Raw genomic sequence first — 22,697 nt, 5'->3', positions numbered from 1 at the left:
TTTCACTTTGCTTATCAAGTACTCTAGCAGTAGAATTAAGACTCATCTTGATTGAAGTGAGTCATGCCTTCCTAACTGAAGTAACCTCATCAAAAGGTCCTACTTACAATGGGTTCACACCCATAGGAATAAATTGAATTTAAGAACATGTTTTACTGGGGCACATACAGTTTCACACCACTACACATCACCATCTGGACCCCAAAAAGACATGTTCTTTCTATATGCAAAATACATTCATTCCATCACAATTGAAAAATATCAGTTGGACACAGATGTATGGGTTTATATCTGGACTCTTCTATTTCATTTGTTTATGTGTCTGTCTTTATGCCAGCACCACACTATTTCAATTACTGTAGCACTGTAGTAAGATCTGATATCAGGAAGTGTTCGTCCTCCAATTGGGTTCTTCTTTTTCAAGATCGTTTTGGCTCTCTGGGACCCCCTGCAATTCCACATGAATTTGAGAACTGACTTTTCCATTTCTGATGGAATTTTGCAACAAAGTCTGACGGAATTTTGACTGGGAATGCTTTGTGTAGTGCTGACATGTTAATATCAGTTTTCAAATCTATGAACATGGGATATCTTTCTATTAATTTCGGTATTTTTAATTTCTCTCAGCAAAAAATGCTTTGTCGTTTTCAGTGTACAAGTTCAAATCTATGAACATGGGATAGTTTTCTATTAATTTGAGTATTTTTAATTTCTCTCAGCAAAAATGCTTTGTCATTTTCAGTGCACAAGTCTTTCACCTCCTTGGGTTAAATTTATTCTTAAGTATTTTCTTCTTTTAGATGTTATTGTAAATACTTATTTTCTTAAGTTCCTTTTCAGATTTCTGCATGTTAAAAATCCGAAAATCACCTGATTTCTGCACATTAGTCTTTTAACCTCCATCTCTGCTGAATTCGTTCATTAGCTTTAGTGACTTCCTTGTGGTTTCTTTGGGATTTTCTATATATAAGATCATGTTATCTGTGAATAGGGACAGTTCTACTTCTTCCTTTCCTATTTGGGTGCCTTCCATTTATTTTTCTTGCGAGACTGCTCAACTAGAATTCCAGTATAATGCTAAACAGCAGTAGTAAAGGTAGGCATCCTTGTTGTAGTGGTATGTACTCCACCAAAACATGTTCTTAAATTTAATTCATTCTGTGGGTGTGAACTCATTGTAAGTGGGACCTTTTGATGAGATTACTTCAAACAAGAAGGTGTGGCCCACTTCAGTCAGGATGGGACTTAATCCTGGAGTCCTTTATAAGCAGAGTGAAATTCAGACAGAAAGAAACAAAGCCAGGGGAAACAAATACCTGAACATCCACAGAATCTGGAAGAAAAGGGAGAGACCAGGAGAGGATGCCGTGTGTGATGCCATGTGACAAGCTAAGGACCAAGAGTGGCCGGCAGCCAGCCCCAGAACACCACGAGGCATTGTGTTCTTCTGGTTTATTTTTCAAGCAGTTGAGTGGATCCAAGACACCAAACCTACCTCCTAACTCAAGTTGTATGGGATGTCAGAAACAAACTGCTGCTGTACTGAGAAGGCCACAGGAAGGCAGCTCACTTAGGGGGGGATCCAGGTTTGCAGTTTAGAGTTTTGTAAATTTTATTTCGGTGATTTAAATAGTTTTATTTCACAATAAAGTACACCACAATATTGCTTAAATAATTTGCCAGCCATGCTTTTCTTATAATTAAGAGACACGTTGCTCTTAAAAATAATCAAGATAACTGTGAATTACTTGAAAACCATGGCCCTATTAAACTGTATTTGAACTAAGACTACTGAGAAACATTGTAAATATAGAAATACCTGAACATTGAAGTTGAGACAAAATTTGAGCACCTTCAAACTGGTGGTTTGTCATCTTTAAATTAGGTTTGATGCAACGAATGAAGCTTGCTCCCTAGGAGAACAAATATACAACATTCTTACTTTTCTATTTGTACGAATACCAGCGACTTTCAGAGCATATTGATATTAACACATAAAACTTTCAAAATAATCACTAAAGAGCTTTAAACTTTATTAGTATGCTTTTATAATTTAAAGCCTGTATTGAATTTCTTCATTATATGCTAATAATACTAGAAAAAAATGTTTTTAAGATTGAAGTGCCAAAAACTGTGCTATTGTAAAAAGTCTGTCTACTATAAAACATATTTAAACAACATATTTCAAGGGTTATTATTTTTATGTTTTGTAATATGTGATTTCATTCTAAATTTAAGTATTTTATTATTATTATTATTTTACTCTATATAGAGTATACATGCTATATTTCTGTGATAAGAAAATTGTCCCATGACAACAGAAGCAAACAAAATTAAAATTAAGCCTCTGAAACTTAGATCAATATGTTTAAAAACAAACAAACCTTTTTATCATTCTACTACAAAAAAATATAGTAGGTCCCTAACTTACAGCATTACACTTTTAAAGTTGTATTTGTTAAGCAATTATTATTAAAAGCACAAAGACATTAATTTGGAATCAATGATCAGATTCTTTTGGATGAGGCAGAGAGAATACTGTTTATGTACAAAATAAAACTGTTGAGTACTGAAGCTAACATGCTAGTCATCTAAATCTAAATAACTGTTTCTCTTAAAGGGGTCACCTTGCAAAGCTGTACAGTTATTTCAACAATATGCTCATTGTAAATGCTTCTAGGACAAGTTTTGGAAATGTCATCAGAGCCTGTTTAAAATCATAAAAGTTATCTCATCACTTAGAGTAGCACCACATGGGGGACTGGGTGGGATAAAATACCCTCTTCATCAGACTTGAGGTTTTATTTTTTGGGTGGGGTGTATGGTCTGGGAAACAAACCCAGATCTCCTGCATGGAAGGCGAGAAGACTTGGTTTTTAAAGTGCCTTTAAGAGATAAATATTTGCAGCCAATGAGGATATTTAAAAGAATTTTTTATTGATTCCAAAAGTAAGTCAAATAATAAGTTAAGCAATAACATCACTGACAGAATAAATATTTGCTTTTTCAAAATGACTATTTGAAAAGGAAGAACGCTCAGTTAAGTTATGCGAATCTGTTTAAAAATAAAGTCTTAGCTTGGAATCATGTTTCATTTATATATCACACATATTACATTTCTTTTTATGGTGAATTTTTCATATTTAGAAGGGCAAGGTGAATCACTGAAATATCAGGTGAAACAATAAGCTCCTAATTAATACTGCCTTTATAACATGGCATAAAAACATTAAATTATATCCATTTTTTTCCATATCAATATTGCCATATCTAGAGAGTGCTACTCCTGAAGTAATAAAATCAATGTGAATTACATGCTAATCTCTTTTAATCCTAAAAAGTACATTTTCCATCTCCATAATTACTAATTATTTTCACCTTCTTAAAACTACATGACACTTAATTTAATAAGACCTCTATATATTTATAAAATAATTTGACTTCACATATATATTTGACCTTTCTTTAGAACAAATTTAAACAAAATGTTAACCTTTTAAAAACTTGAATTTTTTTAAATGAAAGAAATTTGGCTTAAATTGCATTTCTAATTATACCAGGTTTACTGTGCTTATTTGAGTAATTATCCAAAAATAATTCAACAGCATCCTTAAAACAAATAAACTCTTGTTTTCTTTTTTTTAAGTGTACTCACAGTACTTCGAAGCTTATCCAGAAGCAAATTTAACTGTGTCTGTCCAAGAAAATAAATGAGTTTAGTATTTCAATAAGCAAAAGAATGCTATGCCATCAGTTAATAACAGCTCTCAAAAAACATGCAATAACATCCACATATAACTTAACATTATTTTCCCCAAGTACACAAAGTCTTTAACAGATAGTATCATGCAAAATAGCTAATGTTATATCAAGAACAACTACCTATTATACTTACACAGAGCTTGTATAATTAAAAGACTGAAAATTAGCAATGCTGAAAAACATACAATCACACTTGCAGGGGTGAATGAAGGAAAAAGTATAAAGGAAATGAAGGGACTAAACGAAAATGCTGGGATTGCATTCGATAAAAAACTGATATTAGAATATTTGACTATATGTGGCAAACTAGGTATAGTTTGTGTCACATGCCATAAAGAATGAAGATGTTTAAAATATACACTAATGGTATATGTTAAGATTGTTTTATAGAACAATTAGCATAAACAAAGTTGTCCTCCCTAGCTACTGAAATCCTTATTATTTTAAAACAATAGGAAAATATTTCACATTCCAATTATTTTCAAAAACTTGAACAGTTTTCTCATATAAAAATTTGAACACTAGAAGTTACTACTATGTTTTCCTATTTTTAATATCAACTATCTGATTATGATTTACTCTGGCTCAATACATTAAAATCACTTATTTGCTTACTACTATGCTAATTAGATTAACTATATAAAATTTTTTTATCTGGATTTTATACTGAGATGCTTATTGATCTATTTACAAAAGAAAAAATTAAGATGTTAATTGTTAAATTAACATATTGGATCCATTATAGCTATAGGAATTACTACTAATAATATTAATAACTAATAATAATAAATGTACCTTACTGAATGTTTTCTATGAATCAGATTCTGCTCAAAGCTTTTCACAGGCATTATCATGTTTAATTTATACAACAATCCTAATTAAGGATGCATTAATAGCTTCATTTTACAGAAGAAAACAGTGAGGTCCCAGAAAGATGAATAATTTACCAAGATTATGGAGCTAGTAATGGCAAAGCCAGGATTCCAAAACTAGCATGACACCAAAGCTCAGTCTTATCTATGATACTACAGTACATTCCACACACCAGAGCACACGGTTAAGTCGTAAAAATGGAGTGAAGTTGTCATTGGATTCAAACAAATAGCCACATCCCACTTATTTGGTTGACAGACTTCTGACAATCTTAATCAATCTGAACTACCACAAAACCGAAAATAAATAAAGCTGCTAAATCAGAAAGAAAACAATTGTCACAAAGTCTATGCTCATTAATCCATAGACTAAGCACAGTGTCTTCTAAAAAAAAAAAGAGATTAAATAAGGCAGGAGAGTAGACACAACAAAAATAAACTAATAGCAGCTTAGAGAAAAGGGAAGAAAGTCAATTATCATAGAACATCAGTCAGGGACCATAAGACACAAAGTAAACAGCCTCAAGCAATGCATGCTTCGTTTGTATTTTATTTTTATTGTTAAAGCTAACAAATATTCAAGTTTAAAGTGACAGAATAATAAGATTTCCATCCAAAGTAATACTTTTTCTAAAACATTGACAGCAAAAGAGTCATGTTTAAATAACCCGAAAAAGTCACTTCTGTGGAAAACTTTTGGTCCCTAATGATGTTGGATAGCTGAGGTATTACTGTTAAAGGTAGCTTGTTTTGCTTTGTTTTATTGCCTTATATAGCTCAAATTTAATTTAATGACTATTACATATTTAAAATTAAGACTAATTACTTAAAATTAAGATTCATTAAAATTTCATCTCAAAGTAGCTCAGATGAAAATAACAAATAATTTATTATTAATAATGTGACTCAGTTGTACTTTCAGCAGTTTGACAGGCAAAATACATCTTGCTATGTGTGAAGAATTGTAAGAAATTTCAAGCATCAACATAAAAGAATAATTTAATCTATAGAAGAAGTGTTTTGCTTTTATTTATATTGTCTAAAATTTAAAGTATATTACCAATATTAGTAATATATTATCACAGTAGAAAAATAATGAATATTTATTTCATATAGGTTAACATATTATTCTTAAACTGACCTGTTATCAAATGTTTATTGGAAGTCTAAGAATATTCAAATAGAAGTATTGCTTGTCAAGAGAACTGGAGTTTCATAATGAATGAGCAAAATTATAACAAAAGTTAGTATCTTTTTATTCAAAATGTATTATATGCTTTCTCCTATATTTATGCTTAAATTTAAACAAAACAACTTTTATAAGCTGATTTTATCATTAGAAATATAGAGCCCATTTCAATCCAGAAGGGATTAACTATCAGTTAATATCATAGTATTCTTTTTTTTTTTAATATCATAGTTTTGGGGTTTTTTTTGTTTTTTGGGGGGGGAGGGGTACATGGTCCAGGAATCGAATCCAGATCTCCCACATGAAAGGCAAGTATTCTACCAAACTGAACCACCTGGGCACCCCTTAATATTATAGTATTTTGATACCTAAATATTCCTAATTACATAATTTTCAAAATATTTAAAGTACCTATAATGAAAAGCAGATGCAAAATTCTTTTGTAAATCCAACAATACTTGTGGAAACATATGAAAGAGAAATTAATTCTATTTCTTTGTTTTATTAATTATAGTTCTTCATTAAAATTGTGACCTAAAGGATTTTAAACGATTAATAAAGCAAATGTTCTCTAATGTTAAGTAAGCTATTTAAAGGGTCTGCCATACCCCAAAACTTGCCTTTTACAGACTTATTAAAAGCTTTAATAAAATTTACTGCAATATGCACATCCATAATGCCACTGTGAGAGAAAACATGCTTAAAAAGAATTACAAACCGAACCATTAACTTGAGATGGGCCTTTTTAACACAGCAGCCCCACTCTATAAATAGGAGTCCATGAAGGCGATCATTTACCTGGAGCCCCTGGCTGTGCCTGCTTTTCCTCTCTGAACTCAACTAGTCCTCTCTAGCCATCTTGAGCTGGATTACTCCAGCTAAAACAAAACTGCTGAATGAGGAAGGAAACAGAAAACACGTGGAAAAGATAAGGTTTGAAGGTCAACTGGACAGTAAGCAGAAGCAAGAACATTAGGAGAAGCAATCAGATATGTTAAGTACCAAGAGAGAACATATTCAGAAAATCACAAGCATTTCTGTATGTTCAGTTTTTAGGCCTATCTTATGATATTTTACATTCAAATATCAACCTTTCAGGCTCTGCTTTTAAACCAAACTCATGGAATTTCTGACAGGCATCAACATCCATTTTAGGGTATAAAACAATATCTTTTTTTCTTAAATACAGTTAAAAAAATCAAATATTTAATTTAATACAAATACCTTAAACTTGTTTCCCACACTGATGAAGCTAAGTTTTCCTGCTTTCTGTTTAGTATCTTTGTTGTTATTTGTGGATGACTCAAATAATCCCCGTATAAACTTATCTCTGGATTCACATATTAAGGATTCAAGAGACATATGCAAAGCATCATTATTTTTCTCCACAAACTGCATCTGAAAAACAAATCAAACAGGAATGCTTCAACTCATCTTGTGACAGTATCCCTTAACAAACTGCTGTCCGACAAAAGTTTCTGTGATGACAGAAATGTTCTATATCTGAGCTGTCTAATACAGTGGCCACCAGCCTACATGGCTACTTTGAGCTCTTGAAGTAACGAGGAACTGAATTTTTAAGTTTACTTAATTTTAATTAATTTAAATTTAAACAGTCCCAAGTGGTTAGTTGCTACCACACTGGACAGCATGGCTTCAACATTAAAAGTATTTTTTTTCCTGGTAAAAGATATACTCACGGTTTCATAACACACTGCTCCTGCAAAATGCCTGATAATGAAGCCTTCATCATCTCTGATATTTCTATGTACTGCCAGCTTAGATTTCCTGGGAATCTGAAAAAAAAAATACACATATCAGGTATTAAAATATCAAAATATATTACATAATTTTCCTTTATAATACATTTGGGATCTGAAGTACTTCCAAAATTTGGATGCAAAATTATAAAGGAAGTTATCATACTTCCACAATTACACTGCTTTTTAAACATCTAATATGCCTGAAAGTACCAGTAAAATCTAGCAAACAAGTGGCTATGATCTCTTGGGAAGGAAAAAAAGAGTTAGACATTAAAAAAAAAAACTATTTAGGGGCACATGGCAAATACAGTGGACATATTATGGAGCTAACTGCCTATTTCTAAAGCAATGGTTCTCAACTCAGCTGCTGAATTAGAATCATCTATAAAACTTTTTCCAAAGCCCAAACAATTTATATCAGGTGATTCCTACATAGAGTCTAGGTCGAAAATAATTTTCTAAAGACAAACCTGCTATCAGATACAGAGAATCTCGCACAGTTTTAAACCATACATGTAAACATGTTTACAGAATGTACCTGAATCTATTTGAAGGAAACAATCATTTTACGGGTACATTATCTAACTTTAATATCTCATACTCGCATTTAAAAGTTTTCAAAATGCTTTCACATACAAGATCACAACCAGCTCTCAAAACAACCTAAGGTTAAGAAAGACAATCTCATTCAAAAATAAGAAAACTAGGGGGCAGGCCACGGTGGCTCGGCAGGTAGAGAGGTAGAGTCCTCATCTGCCATGCCGGAGACCCAGGTTCAATTCCAGGTGCCTGTCCATGTAAAAAAAAAAAAAAAAAAAAACTAAAAAAAAATAAGAAAACTATGACCAGGGAATTTTACATGGCTTGCTCATGATCAGAGAACTAGGAGACCACAGAGCCTTTCTCTGTGTCCTCACAATACAATACACTGGCATGACGGTGTATGAAGCCAAACTGCCTATGCTTGACTCCCAGACCCACCACATCCCCACTGTGCCACTCAGGGACGGTCACTCAACATGGCCTTTCATGTGTCCCACTTGTAGCATGGGGGTACCAATAGGACCCACCTCAGAGGACTGCTGAGGATAAAGTAATTCAAGTAAAAGACTTAGAATAGCAATTCAAGTAAATGACAAGACAAAGTCAACGTTCAATAAATGGTTATTAATCACTTTTATTTCTAAAGAAAAACAACAAAATAATGATCTGTACAAATTAGGATTTACTACCTTGCTCACAGTTGTCTTTTGAGAAAAGCTATTTTGGCACGAATTTGCCAAAGCCCACTCATGATACTTTGCTTTGCAGACCTCTGAGTTACATGACTCTGAGACTACAGTCACAATTTTGCTGGCATGTGATCAGTTCTCTTGACAAAATTAATCACAGGCTGATCGTGACAAAGACCAATGAACCATATAGAAACAGAACTACTACACATATATACATATCTTTAAACTTAAAAAAATTTACTGAGAATGCATATTGTTCTATTTCTATCTTCACTGAAGTAGGAGAAGTAGGCTCCACGTTATGGGAGTATTTAGGTATCCAGAACTATACATTAATGAAGGAGACGGTTGTAGGACACAGTTCCCTGAGAAGGTTAACACAATTACATCAGCATCGCAAGAAAATACATTTAACCTATTTACCCAACACATCCTTGCTTTAGTTAATGTTGCATGAAAACAAGAATATTCACTACATTCACTTAAGCTCCTGTATTCATCAAAGCAATGACTATTATACTGTGTTATGATCTCAAAATAATATACAGTTTGGAAGGCATCTGCCCTTTAGTCCTCTAAATTCCACCAAGTAGGTTTTCCTTTCTTACTAGCTCGCTTTTGTTGTTGCTGCCATCTTGCTGTTATCCATAAAATGAGGTAGCACCTATCTTTGTGGTTTGAACTGATATCAGTATTTCTTCTGTGCTAAGCAGGCTCTTTCGAGGCACAAGGATGGATCTGTGCTCGCATTACCTTAGGTTATGTGTTTGAGCATAAACATGAACAGAATCAGGGAAACACAGGAAACATCTCTACAGCCATACAGTCCAGACTCACTCACAGAGAACTGCTCTCTGGTCACCACCGTGCAGTCTTAAGCACAGCTCTGTGACCCACAGCAGTTCAGGGAACAAGGTTTTCTGGCCCTTTCAGAAGGGCACCTCTCCTGTATTTCTATGGCTCTCTATGTCTGTTTTTCCCACTATTCCAGGTAATTCTTCTACTGTTTCATCTTCTACTTCCTTGAGTAAACTTTCCATTCAAAAGCACTGAGGGAAGAGGATCAAGATGAAATCAGCCGATCACTATGTAATATAAACTGCTTCTATCAGCTGGAATACTAATTCTAAGCCAGTTCACTGCTGGTCTTACAACTGTATTTAAATTTATAGACAACAGCTAGCTGTGACCTTAGATGCTAACCCCTGGATCCCAGTCAAGGTCATACAACACGAAACAGAGCAATCTATGGTCACTTAGCTCAGAACATGAAGACAGCAAGGAACTCTCATATATGCAAAATGTACTTTGCATCCAGAGAAAAAAGGCCTTGGTTAGCATATGGTCTCGTCAAATATATATATGAATTAAATGCACATCTATGCTGTGTTGAATATATTATGGTTGCTCTAAACCCTTTATAACTTATGATTCTAATTATATAATAAAAGTTAGAAAGAATAACACATGTTTTTAAAGCTTTCCCTTCCCACCACTGAGTCTCAGTTCTGGAGTGGTAAACTCACAGTGAGTCGGAAATGGTCCCTGTGCTTCTGGTGAACTGCAGATGTAAAGTGCTGGTCACTTGGCTGGGGAAGGCGATTTTCTTCATCCAAAATATCCAGTATTCCTACTAATTTTGCTTCAATTAAGTCTATATCAATGGGAAAAATTCAAAATACTCATGATAGGGTAAAAACATAACATTTTAAACGTGTGACTAATAATTAATCACAAATTTCAAAGACTGGTCAAAAACAATGTAATAGATGATTCTATAAGTATTCCCAAAAAGGCCATAAAGAGCAGGTAGATTATATTCTAAATCTGGCAATTTATTAGAAAGTAAACTCTTATATTTAATATGTTTTTTTAAAACTCCAAGAAAGGAAGCCATTAATGTAGCTAACATTGCATTTATAAATTTGGGTAACAGGCTAAGAAGCCAGAAATCTCTATTCTTCCACAAGGTATCTTTTCAAAATGAAGTAAAACTACAGAAGCTTTTGTGGGCACAGCTTTTTAGCAAAACTTTTGAATAATAGCATATCTGTATGTTCCTTTCATTTAATTGTTTGAATTTCTTACCTGTTCAAAGTAACTGTAAACTGCTTAAATACACTGTAAGAATTGAGTAGGACAGTCTCTAACAGCTATAACACGTGAAATCAAGATTGCAAGAGCATTGGTTAAAGAATGACGCTTCTTTGGCAATTAGTGAAGGCGAAGAGGTTAGCATGTTCATAGAGGTAGAAAGGGGTGGAGGTGGACTGAAGGATAAAAGAAAGGAAGCTGTTACAGCCATGGATTTAAAATCACACAAAGGCACATAGGTGAGAAAGGATGCAGTGTGTTAAAGGAATTCTGAATGGACCAGGTAAGAGGTGAAAATGCTTTGAAAAGTTAAACCTATGTAAAGTAATAACATCATCACTATTATACCACTATTATGTTCAAATATAGCATGCGTTATTTATTGACTGAATTGTCAAATTGGCTTTTCAATACAAGATTTGCTTACTAGTTGATTTTAGAAACAGGGTGGAAAAAGAAGGGTTGAACACTAGCTGGAGGGCTACAGGGAAGTTTGTTTACTGTTAAAAACAGTCAAGAAAATCACAGATCCTATCTACTACTTCACAGTGTTATCTCGATGTGGCATGTGGAACTCCTGAAGCTAATTTGCAAGCAGCCAGAGGATGCTGCTAATGCACAAACAAGGACAAAAGCAAGAGAACTGTAAAAAAGACAAACCCTAGCAAATTTCACCTAGAGCCTGGCTAACCTATGGAACTCCTCTTCGTGTGAAATAAGAAATCCCTTTACTGGCTAGGCAGCCAAGTTTCTCTCATAACTGATTCACATATTAGCCACTTAAATAGGAAGATACCCATCATAATAACTAGAACAGATTTTAGAAAAACTGTCAAAATAACAATTTGATGCCTTGGTAAGAAAAATAACCTCTAAGCAGTAGTTCTGGAGAAATAAAACTTCTCTCAAATACTACAGTTCAAATTCTGTAACAGTAATAATAAACGGAACACAGAAAAATTACTACTAAAAGCATTCACTGTAATTTAAAAGTAGAGTTAAAAAGTACATACCTATACAGTCCTGATTATCCACATAATGTACTTCATTAACACCTAAACCTTCTTTTTGATAGAGTTCTTGTTCCTAAAAGTAAAATAATCACAATCGCACAGTTGGAAATACTGAGCTGTATGAAATGGATTCAGTGTTTTGTACGATTTCTGGTCATAACATTTATCGATTAGTCAAAGTAAAAAGTTTATACTAACTAATATGGGGCCTGAGGAGAGTGCCTTATAAAACATTAGGCAGGTAATACACTTGCCTACAAAGCAATATGAAATCACACATACATAGCCAACCAACATAATATATGATTTACATATATGAAAATATCCCCTCTTACACATAAAGACCCTTCTCCTGAAATATCTATAGCAGCCATACCCAATACAGAAGTAACCATTCAAACCAAAGCAATACCAAAGCATTGAAATATTTTTTAGCAATTTTAAAGTCAAACTGAAATAGATCAGGAGGTCATAAAGCTTTCTGTAAACAGGCTTATGATAAATATTTTCTAGATAGCAGGCCATATGATCTCTGTCACAACTATGCAACTCTACCACTGCAGGATGAAAGCAGCCAAAGACAATAAAGTTTTAATGGAACTTACATGTTAACAGTAAATTAATGAACATGGCTGTGTTCATTAAAACTTTATTTGCAAAAAAAGTGGCAGATCAGATTTGGCCCAAAGGCTGTAGTTGGCTAACTGCTAGAATAGAGAGAGACATAGTAACTTAATAATTTTGAAAAGTTTTTAAAGAACAGTTAAAAATATCTCTCCTTTTAGGTGAAAAGCTCTCTTTCTAGGTGAAATTTGCCTTTTCTGTATCCTCAATAAACCTAAATACTTTTCCAATGAGAGAAAGAACAGATTTTGATCATCTGCAGATAGGGAAGGGAAGAGCAATTAACTGCAAATGGGCTCTAACATCTACATGGTGATATTATATACTTAGTATATACCATTTGGGGAAAGGAAATACAATGTGTAAGAATAATATAAACCAAACTTGAGTCCCTAGATGTAAGTCTAGTATCTTCTTAAAATTAAGAAAAAATTTAAAAGATTTTATCATAAATGGGTAAGCCATAAAAAGAACTTATGTTAACGTGTGTTTTTGCCTTTTTTCTGAATATTTAAATATTTCCTCCTGCGAGAAACACTAGAAAGAGTTTTTTCATTCTCCAAGGCATGGCCCATTTGAAGCAAATCTGGAATCTGACATTCACATGTTTATTTTAAAGGATTACTATAGAGTAAATATATATGAGACCAAAGGAAGAAAGGATTATTTTTCCAGAACCTAAATTTTCTGTAACACATATTCTAACTCAACCTGTTGGAAGGCTCATTTGAAAAATTGAAACACAGGGAGCCCAGAATAAGAATGAGGGCCTTTAATCCTGTATAACTTAATGTAATGTCTGGATACATCTCAGAATATATTAGACAGATAATCAAAGAGTAATGAAAAAGTCCCTTGAGGGAAGGAAGAAAAAATATGGAACTATTAAACTTTACCATCAGAGAACCCCTGATTCTGTGTCAAACATTAGGAACAATCAAATCAATAGGCCATGCCCTCGATCATGAGGCTTACTCTTGTGACGCTTATGTATATAGCAGCGAAGCTTAGCCAACGTACGGGGATGCCTAAGAGTTACTTCTGGAGGACCTCTTTTGTTATCAGATGTGGTCCCTCTCTCTCTCTCTCTCTCTCTCCCTCTCTCTAAGCCCAACCCTGCAAATGAAATCATTGTCTTCACCCCTATATGACATGCATCCAGGGGTGAAGGTCTCCCTGTCAGCATGGGAGATGACTCCCAGGGAAAAGCCTGGCCCTAGTACCATGGGATCAACACAGTTTGATCCCACAGTGTTATCCCTGACCAAGAGAGGGAAAAGAAGTGTAACAAATAAGGTATCAGTGGCTGAGACAGTTCAAATAGAGTCGAGAGGCTGACTCTGGAGGTCATTCTTATGCAAGCTCCATTAGATATTGCTACCTATCATAACTTGCCAAACTCCAGCCAAAACCATTCCTGCCAATCCTAAAGAACACCTATGGAATATATAAGATTCTACAAAGCTTCCATGTACTAGAGTAACGTTCCAGAAACCTACATCCTCCAGATGAGCCCTTGGACCAGATAAGTCCTTAAATGCAGAGTGGCCAACCCTTCCAAAACATCAACTAGTTCCATTCCCCTATCCCATATTATCGACAGCCCCTTTCAACATGATAAAGTTAGGATGGGTATAGCCCAAATATCCCTAAAGAGTGAGAGAAAGATCAAAGGTGATGGTGGAGTTATAAAGAGAAGGTAGGGTTTAACAAATGAGTATGACTGCTCAATCATTATATTGGTATTTCTTTTAGTCTCCAGTATCTTAGAGCAGCTAGAAGTAAAAACCTAAAATTGTGGAATCGGAACCGACACCAAACTCCAAAATCTGTTCTGCAACTAATTGTTGCCATATACTTTGAAATTTATTGCTTTTTTGTATATATTTCATTTTCCACAAAGAAGAAAAAAAATTACAATAAAAAAATCTTCATGTGGTGATAGAATTAATGCAATGAATAAAACATTTTCAGAGGAAGTTCTTGCGGATAAGTACTCAAAGTTCTTGTTTTACTTGTTTATATCAGAATTGGTTTAACTACAGTATAGAAGTAAAATGTATAAAAGCTAGAATGTAATAGAATGCTCATAAATGCAAAGGCATAAGAAAAATATGGAAAAAGACAGATGAGGTGGGAAGAGGAGAAAATATTTCACATATCAGTCTAGGTACAATGGAGACCAAAAATTTAGTAAATATCAGTGCTAGGGAGGCCAGAAGCCAGGAGCATGGGTTCAGACACTTGGGAACTTGTGTAAATCACTAAACTGCTCTCAGAAGTGGTTTCTGCATCTGTAAAGTAAAGGGCTGAACTAGAAGATCTCCAAGATCCCTTTAACTATTGTAACCTCATTCAGTAAAAATCCCTAGTAGCACAAAGGAAGGAAAGTTAAAAGTATTGGTAGGAAATATTGGAGAAGCGAAATTCAATGGGGAAAATGAATAATGAATCAACTGATCCAAAGCTACCTTTACTTACTTTCACTTCAGCACTCAAATTACAAAGGTTTCCTAGACTTGGTATTCTGGAAGTCTGCCATGCCCACTGCTATTTGCTAAGATGAGTGTCAGAAAGTTCCTGACAGTACTGACTGGACCAGAGGGTGTGTCTCAGCCAATGGCATGACATTCATAGGCAGCTGGAAGTCCATTCGTAGCATGGCAAGGAGAGGGCTGCCCAGAAGTGCTCCAGGCCAAACGGCCCCTTAAATCTCTTGACATGGGGACTCTGCTGCCATACACAGGGAAAGGATGAACAGGCAGCAGAGTGGGCAGAAGCAGAGATACTTGGAAGAAGAGCAGGAGATGCCATGGCAGGAATCGAGCAGAAAGTTGTTTAGTAATAACAGATATAGAGACAAAAGAATCAAAAAGACAAGCAGAATTGCAAGTCCAGTGAGTCACTAGTAAGAAGCAATAGTTATTCACTCCTTAAGAGGCATTTACTGGCATTTTGACTGGATGCTCAGGCACTTCAGCTGCACCATGAATGCTTCTGATGTGCCTGAGCAACAATTCAGCAGTCGGCCCAAACCTGAGCTTCCTTGATTTCCTGGGTCCTCTAACATTATACCCCATTGATTGGGTAAGTGCAGCATGCCTCTGTTCCTTAAAATTTAGAAGAGCTTAAGGCAGTTCTTACATTTAAAGTGGATAGAAATTACCTCTTTCAGAATTCTTTCGTTAAAAAACTGTTGAAGTTTTTCATTACAATAGTTGATGCAAAATTGTTCAAAACTGTTATGTTCAAAGTACTCTGAAAACATAAAACCAGAATCAAGAGTTATCATCAAACAATTATGTATTATAAATTTATCTGAGGAAAACATTTTATTGTATCGATGGCTTAATTCAAGATCACATTTTCTAAAAAAAAGAATTATTTTACTCACTGATTGCTCTTATTTTAAGATTTGAATTTTGTTAAGCATTAAATTAAATATTAAAAATGCCTTGCTTTATGTGGTTAGGCACAATAAAAAAAATACAATACGTACTTCTCTTGAAGCAGCCTGCCCCTAAAATGTCCCCTGAAAATCAGCCCTTCCTGGTATTCATACCATGTGTAGATGTTTAGTAGTCCCCTACTACCTAGTATTAGTCTATGTGACCAATAGGTACATCAGAAGTGATGGTATGTCAATTCCAAGATTAGGTTATAAAAGGCTATGGATCTCTTGCTCTAAGGGAAATCTCATCATGAGGACATTCACATAGCCTAGGAGAGACCCGCATAGTGAAGAACTGAGATGCCAAGACAACTGCCAGTAAGGAATGGAGGACTGACAGCAGTGATGTGAATGATTTTGGAACTGGAATCACCATCATTAGAGCCTTCAGCTAACTTCAGTCCCAGCCAACAGCTTGATTGTAACCTCATGAGAGACCCTGAGTTATAATCACCCAATTTGGAAGTTCTCAAGTATTACAAGACACTGTGATAAAATAAATGTTTTAAACTGAAAAAAAAAAGCCTTGCTTTACTTAACAAAAGGATGTTTGCAAGATGAAAAAATGTCACATAGTAAAAAAAATACAAAATATAAACCACTTTAACAATTTTTTAAAGCACAGGTCTTAAAGCACTTCATCTAAATTAACTATAGCATTAAAATGGTATAAAATGCAAGTTCTTTACAAGACCTCTTTCTCTGTAATCTATAACATTTCAGCTATCAAAAATACAAGGGATATGAACTAATGTTCAAAATTAAGAGATTGTATTACTTGATCTCTAAGATCCTTTAAGATGTAAAATTTTATGATGCTGTTTATGTGCATTATATTAAAATTGAAGTAGACATGGTTTGCCAAACCCTAACCAAAACCATTCCTGTCAACCCTAAAGAACACCTAGGGCTCTATTAGAGATTCTACAAAAGTTTCATGCACTATGATTACTTTCCAGGAAACTACCACTTCCAGATGTGTTCCTAGGCCAACTAAATCCTGAAACCCAGAAGGGCCAGCCTCTCCAAGAACATCAACTAGTTCCTTCTCCCCATCCCATATTATCGACAGCCCTTTCCAACACTAAAAAAATTTAAATGGGCACAGCCCAAATACCTTAAGGGTTAAAGAAGTATCAAAGGAAAAGGAAGAGTTATAACAGAGAAGATAGGATTTAACAAATGAGTATCATACATATATAGTATACAAATGTATACTATAGTCTCCAGTGTCTTGGAGCACTTAGAAGGAAAAATCAGAAATTCTGGAATGTAACCTATACCAAATTTGAAATCTGTTTTATAACTACTTGTTACAATATACTTTGAGACGTATTGCTTTTTTGTATATATATTTCCCAATTTAAAAATGTTAAAAAAAAAAATTTGTGGTAGACCAGGAAACCAAAGTCTGAAAATTGTGAAATCTCAAGTCAATGACAGGTGCTTATCTACCTTTCAACAAAAGGAATGATTTCTTATAAATTTTAAAGATGTATATTATATCAATAACATAGATTAGCAAAAGAATAAAACCCTGCCTCTCAGAATGTGAACATCCACACCTTCCCTTGGCGGAGGAAGACACTATCCAGCACAGCCAGTGAATCATCCACATCAATAACACCCAATATAAAGCTCAGTACCATGATGATAAAAAAATATTTATGCCTTCTAGCCTCCTATATTCTGGAGCAACTAGAAGGAAAAATCTGAGAGGATGTATGGTAGCCTATGACAAACTCTGGAATCTGTCCTGTAACTACTTGTTGAAGAGTGCTTTGAAAACTATTGCTTTTTATTTCTTTGCTTTGTATATATATTGTATTATACAATAAAAAGTTAAAAAAAAAAAAAAGAAAACGCTCAGTACCAACAGTCATAATTACTCTGAGATTTTTAGAACTCAGTAGTTCAGAACAAAGCAGCCCTCAGATATCATTGACCCTTTTCATTTCCGGCTGTACAGTTCCTAAGTTGCTCTCAGTTATTATTTATCTCTGTATCTTACTCATTGGGTGGAAAATTAATTGTAAATAGCCATTTGTTGTCATGGCAACAAATTTGTGTAAAAAAATGACAAATTTTTACACACGGTAATCAGGTTGGCCTATATACTATGTCAATCTATACCCAGTTTTACGTGGTAGTTAAAGGTTTTAGTGACTTAATTATCTTTAACAGTACTCAAGAATTCACCTTTATTTATTTGAATTCACTTAAGAGAACAAAGACGTACCTTAACTATAATGGTTTCAATCAACATGTTTTAATTTTAGAGTTAATGAGAGCAAAATTATCCATGTGTCTTTTTCTAAAGCATCAGCTTCCTATTTAAATATATTACAAATATAGGTAAGGATGTATAACTGAACACACATCAAGTGAAAGGTATTAGAAGGGAGAAAAGGTTATTTACAAATACATATTTTTGTTTTGAAATATGTTATGTATGTAAAATTAACTGAAAAAAAAATCGGCAAATACAAACTCACAAAAGAAACTATACATACCAAAACCAGCAATATCTAGGACTCCAATAAAATAGGATGATGTTTCAAAAGGAAAACACTGATTTACTCTTTTTACCACATGATCAAAAAGATGGCTATAGACAGTCTTTGCCAAGGCATCACGGGCATTGTTTGCTTGCTCCACTTTCAAGGGTACCCTGTAAAAGAAGACTATACCAATGAAAATTCGTGATGGTAATATTTTTTTAAAAAGAATGCCAGATACTCAAGGTAAAAGTAGACCTAAACTTATTCACTGTGAAGAACAAAATAATTACAAAGATCATGTTTAACCAAGAGAAGAATCAAAGAAATTATCTACAATTACATAAAAAACCATTTATAATTAAACACACAAATATATGATTTGATAAAAGAACTTCAGGGTTGAAAAATCTTTGTAATCTTAATTTACAAATAACTATAAGATATTAACACTGCTAGATGCTGCAAATACATATATACGGCTCCTGTCCTCAAGAAATTATAGTCTTATGAAGAGAAACTGGCATAAAAGAGAATTTCCCAAAACTGGGCTAAATGCTGCCATAAAGGTATGAATAATGATAACACCAGAAAAAAATGTCAAGTTTGGAAGAAATCTTAATGGTTATCTAGGTCAGCCTGATTCTTGAATCTCCTCTAAACAGTGGTTTTCCAACTTACATTCCCTTCTAAAAGTTAATCCTATATCTGAAATACATAAAAGAACTGCTTTGGAACAAAGGGGAAATAGAGGAAGCAATATACTTAAGACTAACACCTATGCCTGTATGAGTGTTCCACCAAGCTCCAGAGATATCTCTAAGGAACCAAGCAACTTAAGGGCACCGGCATATGTCTTCTTTAACCAAGTTTTCTTTATAATAAAAATAATTTAGAATTAGCTTAACAAAGGAACAGGCTGAGCATACTTTGCTAAGATTTGCAAAACTGTTGGAGCTACTGAATTTTCTGAATAGTTAAAAGTTTTCTAAAAATCCCTCTTGTTTTAATTTATTAAAAATTCTTCTGGGGCCACGGTGGCTCAGCAGGCAAGAATGCTTGCCTGCCATGCCAGAGGACCTGGGTTCAATTCCCGGTGCCTGCCCATGTAAAAAAAAAAATTCTTCTGAAACATATGGGTAAATACTGGGATATAGTATCTGACTTTTTGCTCTACAGTTAAAGATCTTCCAGCACCTCAGAATGATAAACCTAAATATCAATTTTGTTCCACAGTCCCAAAAAATGAAAATGCATAGAATATGGGACATTGAGCCAAGAGTATGCATATCACCTGATACAACCTAGAAAACTTTGATTATTGATTTTTAAAACCTTGGCTAGACTTTATTTTCCTGTCATTAGAAAGGTAGTGGGAAATTCCATTTGCTGAGCGTTTTAGTAAAGTGAGTCTACTTAACACATGGAAACACAGTTCTACAGGATAATAATCTGCTGACTGAATCAGTCAAATGCTGATTTATATAATCAATTCATATTTTTATAGTTGTATAAAAGTTAACCTCTCTCTTACCTTATAATTTTCAAATCTGCCAAGAAGTACATCTGCAAGGAACAATATAAAGAACTATGGAAATCCCTGTTTGTTTATATGGTGGTTTGCTGGGGTAAGATGCACAAAATTTTGATCTATGAAGCCCAGAATTTAGAACATTAAAATGAAAAGAATTAATGAATAATGTATGTGCCAGTTTGAAAGGATGTATATACCCTAGAAACGTCACATTTTAATCCTAATCCTATTTTGTAAAGGCAGGCTTACTGCATGTTGGAAACTTTAATTAGATCATCTCCCTGGAGATGTGACTCAATCAAGAGTGGTTGTTAAACTGAATTAGGTAAAGACATGTCTCCACCCATTCCAGGTGGGTCTTGATTAGTTATTGGAATCCTATAAAAGAGAACAACAAGAGAGAAAGCTGGGAGATTCTGAGAGAGTAGAACGACATAGCCAAGAGAAACAGGCAATCTACCAGCCAGTGACCTTTGGAGATGAAGAAGGAAAACGCCCGGGGTGCTTCATGAAACCGGAAGCCAGGAGAGGAAGCTAGCTGATGATGCCATGTTTGCCATATGCCTTTCCAGGTGAGAGAGAAACCCTGACCATGTTTGCCATGTGCCTCTTCACTTGAGAGAAAACTTTGAACTTCATTGGCCTTCTTGAACAAGGTATCTTTCCCTGGATGCCTTAGATTGGACATTTCTATAGACTTGTTTTAACTGGGACACTTTCTCGCCCTTAGAACTGTAAACTAGCAACTTAAATTCCCCTTTTTAAAAACCATTCTGTTCATGGTATATTGCATTCTGGCAGCTAGCAAACTAGAACAATGCATAAAGATCAACTTTAGAACTCAGCGTTCTAAAGCAGATTTTTCCTTGACAAATTGCAGGACTTTTATAGAACAATGAGGTAAGGAACTAAGGAACTTACTTTATAACTGTACCTTTGGTACCCCCTGCTGTTGTAAGCATGACTCTTGTAGTTAAACTCACACGAAGATCATCCTGATCCAAACCCAATAATTCAGCACAATATTCCAATGACTGAGTAGATTTATTCTTCAGATTACAACCACCTAATGAAAATAGATTTTAATTCAAAATTAAAAAATGTTATCTTTAAGACCTACTTCTTTGAATGATACTGTACTCTATGAAACTATGGAATAGATTGAGGCTTATTAATTTATTAGTATTATTATTCCATCTCACTTTCTCATTCCCATTATCAGATATCCATATAGTCCTGGCAGCCCTCACATGGGACAGTCCACTATATAATCTTCTTATCCCATCAATATTAACTTCCCATTATTTCATTTTTTATGACCCTGCAAGCAAAATATACTAAGGATAGATCATAGTCCTTGATAAAATATCAAATATCTGGAGAAACATTGTACCTTATATTAAAATTTGTATGACTGCAAAAAAACTTCAAGGAGGAATTTTAGTGGCAAAAGTTGCAAGGCACCTTTATAGGTCAATTTGGGTGTGGATATGTGTGCATATATATATACATATGCATGTGTCCATGTTGCTTGAGAATTGAGGGAGAAGGTGAGCAAGCACATGCTGTTAACTTTATATTAATTCTACAGATTTCTATTTATGGAGGATACTTTTTTGAAAAAACTATTATATAGAAAGACTGAATACCACAGTGCTTTATACTCTTGGTTGATCTAGTTCTATCACTTACTAGCTTTGCAAACTTGAGCAAGTAACTTACTTTCTCTGTACCTCATTTTTAAAATGAGGATAATAACAGTACCTATCTTATAAGGTTGTTATGAAGATTAATAAAATAACTTCTGTAAAATACTTGGAATAATGCCTGGTACACAGAAAACACTGTATAAAAGTAAACTATCATTACTGTTTTTATTACTTCTACTAATAAACATTTTTTAAAGTTAATCTTTATGTAAACACATCATGTCACGACAGCCAAACTTCAAAATTACAAGGAATGTATGAACACAATGAGAATTTTATGATGAAAAAAATAACAAGTAATTTGAGAGACCAGTTTCAGAAAAAATAGATCGTGAGATCTTATGAGAATAAGAAATTATCAAGATAATTCAATGGGAAGGAACAGTCTTTTCAACAAATGGTTCTGGGACAACTGGATATTCACATGTAAAAGAAGGAAGACTCCTGATATCATACTATATGCAAAAATTAATTCAAAATGGATCAAACACCTACGTGTAAAGAGTTAAAACTATGGAACTCTTAACAGAAAGCAGGTATGTAAATCTTGACGACCTAGTAGTAGGAAATAGTTTCTTATATTTGACACCAAAAGCACAACAAAAAATGAAAAGATAAATTGGATCTTATAAAAATTAAAAACTTCTCTAATTCAAAGAACACCATCAAGAAAGTAAAAGGACAACTCAAAGAATGGAAGAACATATTTGTAAATTATATATCTGATAAAAGACTTGCATCTAGAATACACAAAAAACTCTTAAAACTCAGTAACAGGAAGGGGGCCAAGATGGCAGCTTAGTGAGGTGTGGGATTTAGTTCATCCTCCAGAGCAGCTAATAAATAGCCAGAAACAGTACAGAACAACTGCCAGGGCCACGTCAGTGACAGGACACACAGCGTACCCCAGTCTGGACCAGCTGGACCAGCTGCAAGCCCACCCAGACTGTGAG

The 22,697-nt window shown here is 34.2% G+C and overlaps 1 protein-coding gene across 9 annotated transcripts in view; it reads right to left on the bottom strand.

Moving 5' to 3' along the window:
* MYO6 (myosin VI) overlaps nucleotides 1-22,697 on the bottom strand; it is a 169,069-nt gene that overhangs the window by 35,601 nt on the left and 110,771 nt on the right. For all 9 annotated transcript variants that reach the window (XM_077162268.1, XM_077162272.1, XM_077162271.1 and 6 more), the window contains exons 12-20: nucleotides 20,957-21,101; nucleotides 18,517-18,674; nucleotides 15,719-15,810; nucleotides 11,929-12,001; nucleotides 10,348-10,475; nucleotides 7,524-7,619; nucleotides 7,048-7,221; nucleotides 3,656-3,694; nucleotides 1,820-1,913 (exon numbers count right to left, since the gene is read on the bottom strand). In XM_077162268.1, the coding sequence (XP_077018383.1) occupies nucleotides 1,820-1,913; nucleotides 3,656-3,694; nucleotides 7,048-7,221; nucleotides 7,524-7,619; nucleotides 10,348-10,475; nucleotides 11,929-12,001; nucleotides 15,719-15,810; nucleotides 18,517-18,674; nucleotides 20,957-21,101 (999 nt within the window). The remainder of the gene's footprint in view (nucleotides 1-1,819; nucleotides 1,914-3,655; nucleotides 3,695-7,047; nucleotides 7,222-7,523; nucleotides 7,620-10,347; nucleotides 10,476-11,928; nucleotides 12,002-15,718; nucleotides 15,811-18,516; nucleotides 18,675-20,956; nucleotides 21,102-22,697) is intronic.

Source organism: Tamandua tetradactyla, chromosome 5 (assembly GCF_023851605.1).
Source record: "Tamandua tetradactyla isolate mTamTet1 chromosome 5, mTamTet1.pri, whole genome shotgun sequence".
In the NCBI taxonomy this organism is placed as follows: domain Eukaryota; kingdom Metazoa; phylum Chordata; class Mammalia; order Pilosa; family Myrmecophagidae; genus Tamandua; species Tamandua tetradactyla.
Note: the sequence above shows the minus strand (reverse complement) of the source record. Positions and strands in the feature narration are given on the sequence as shown.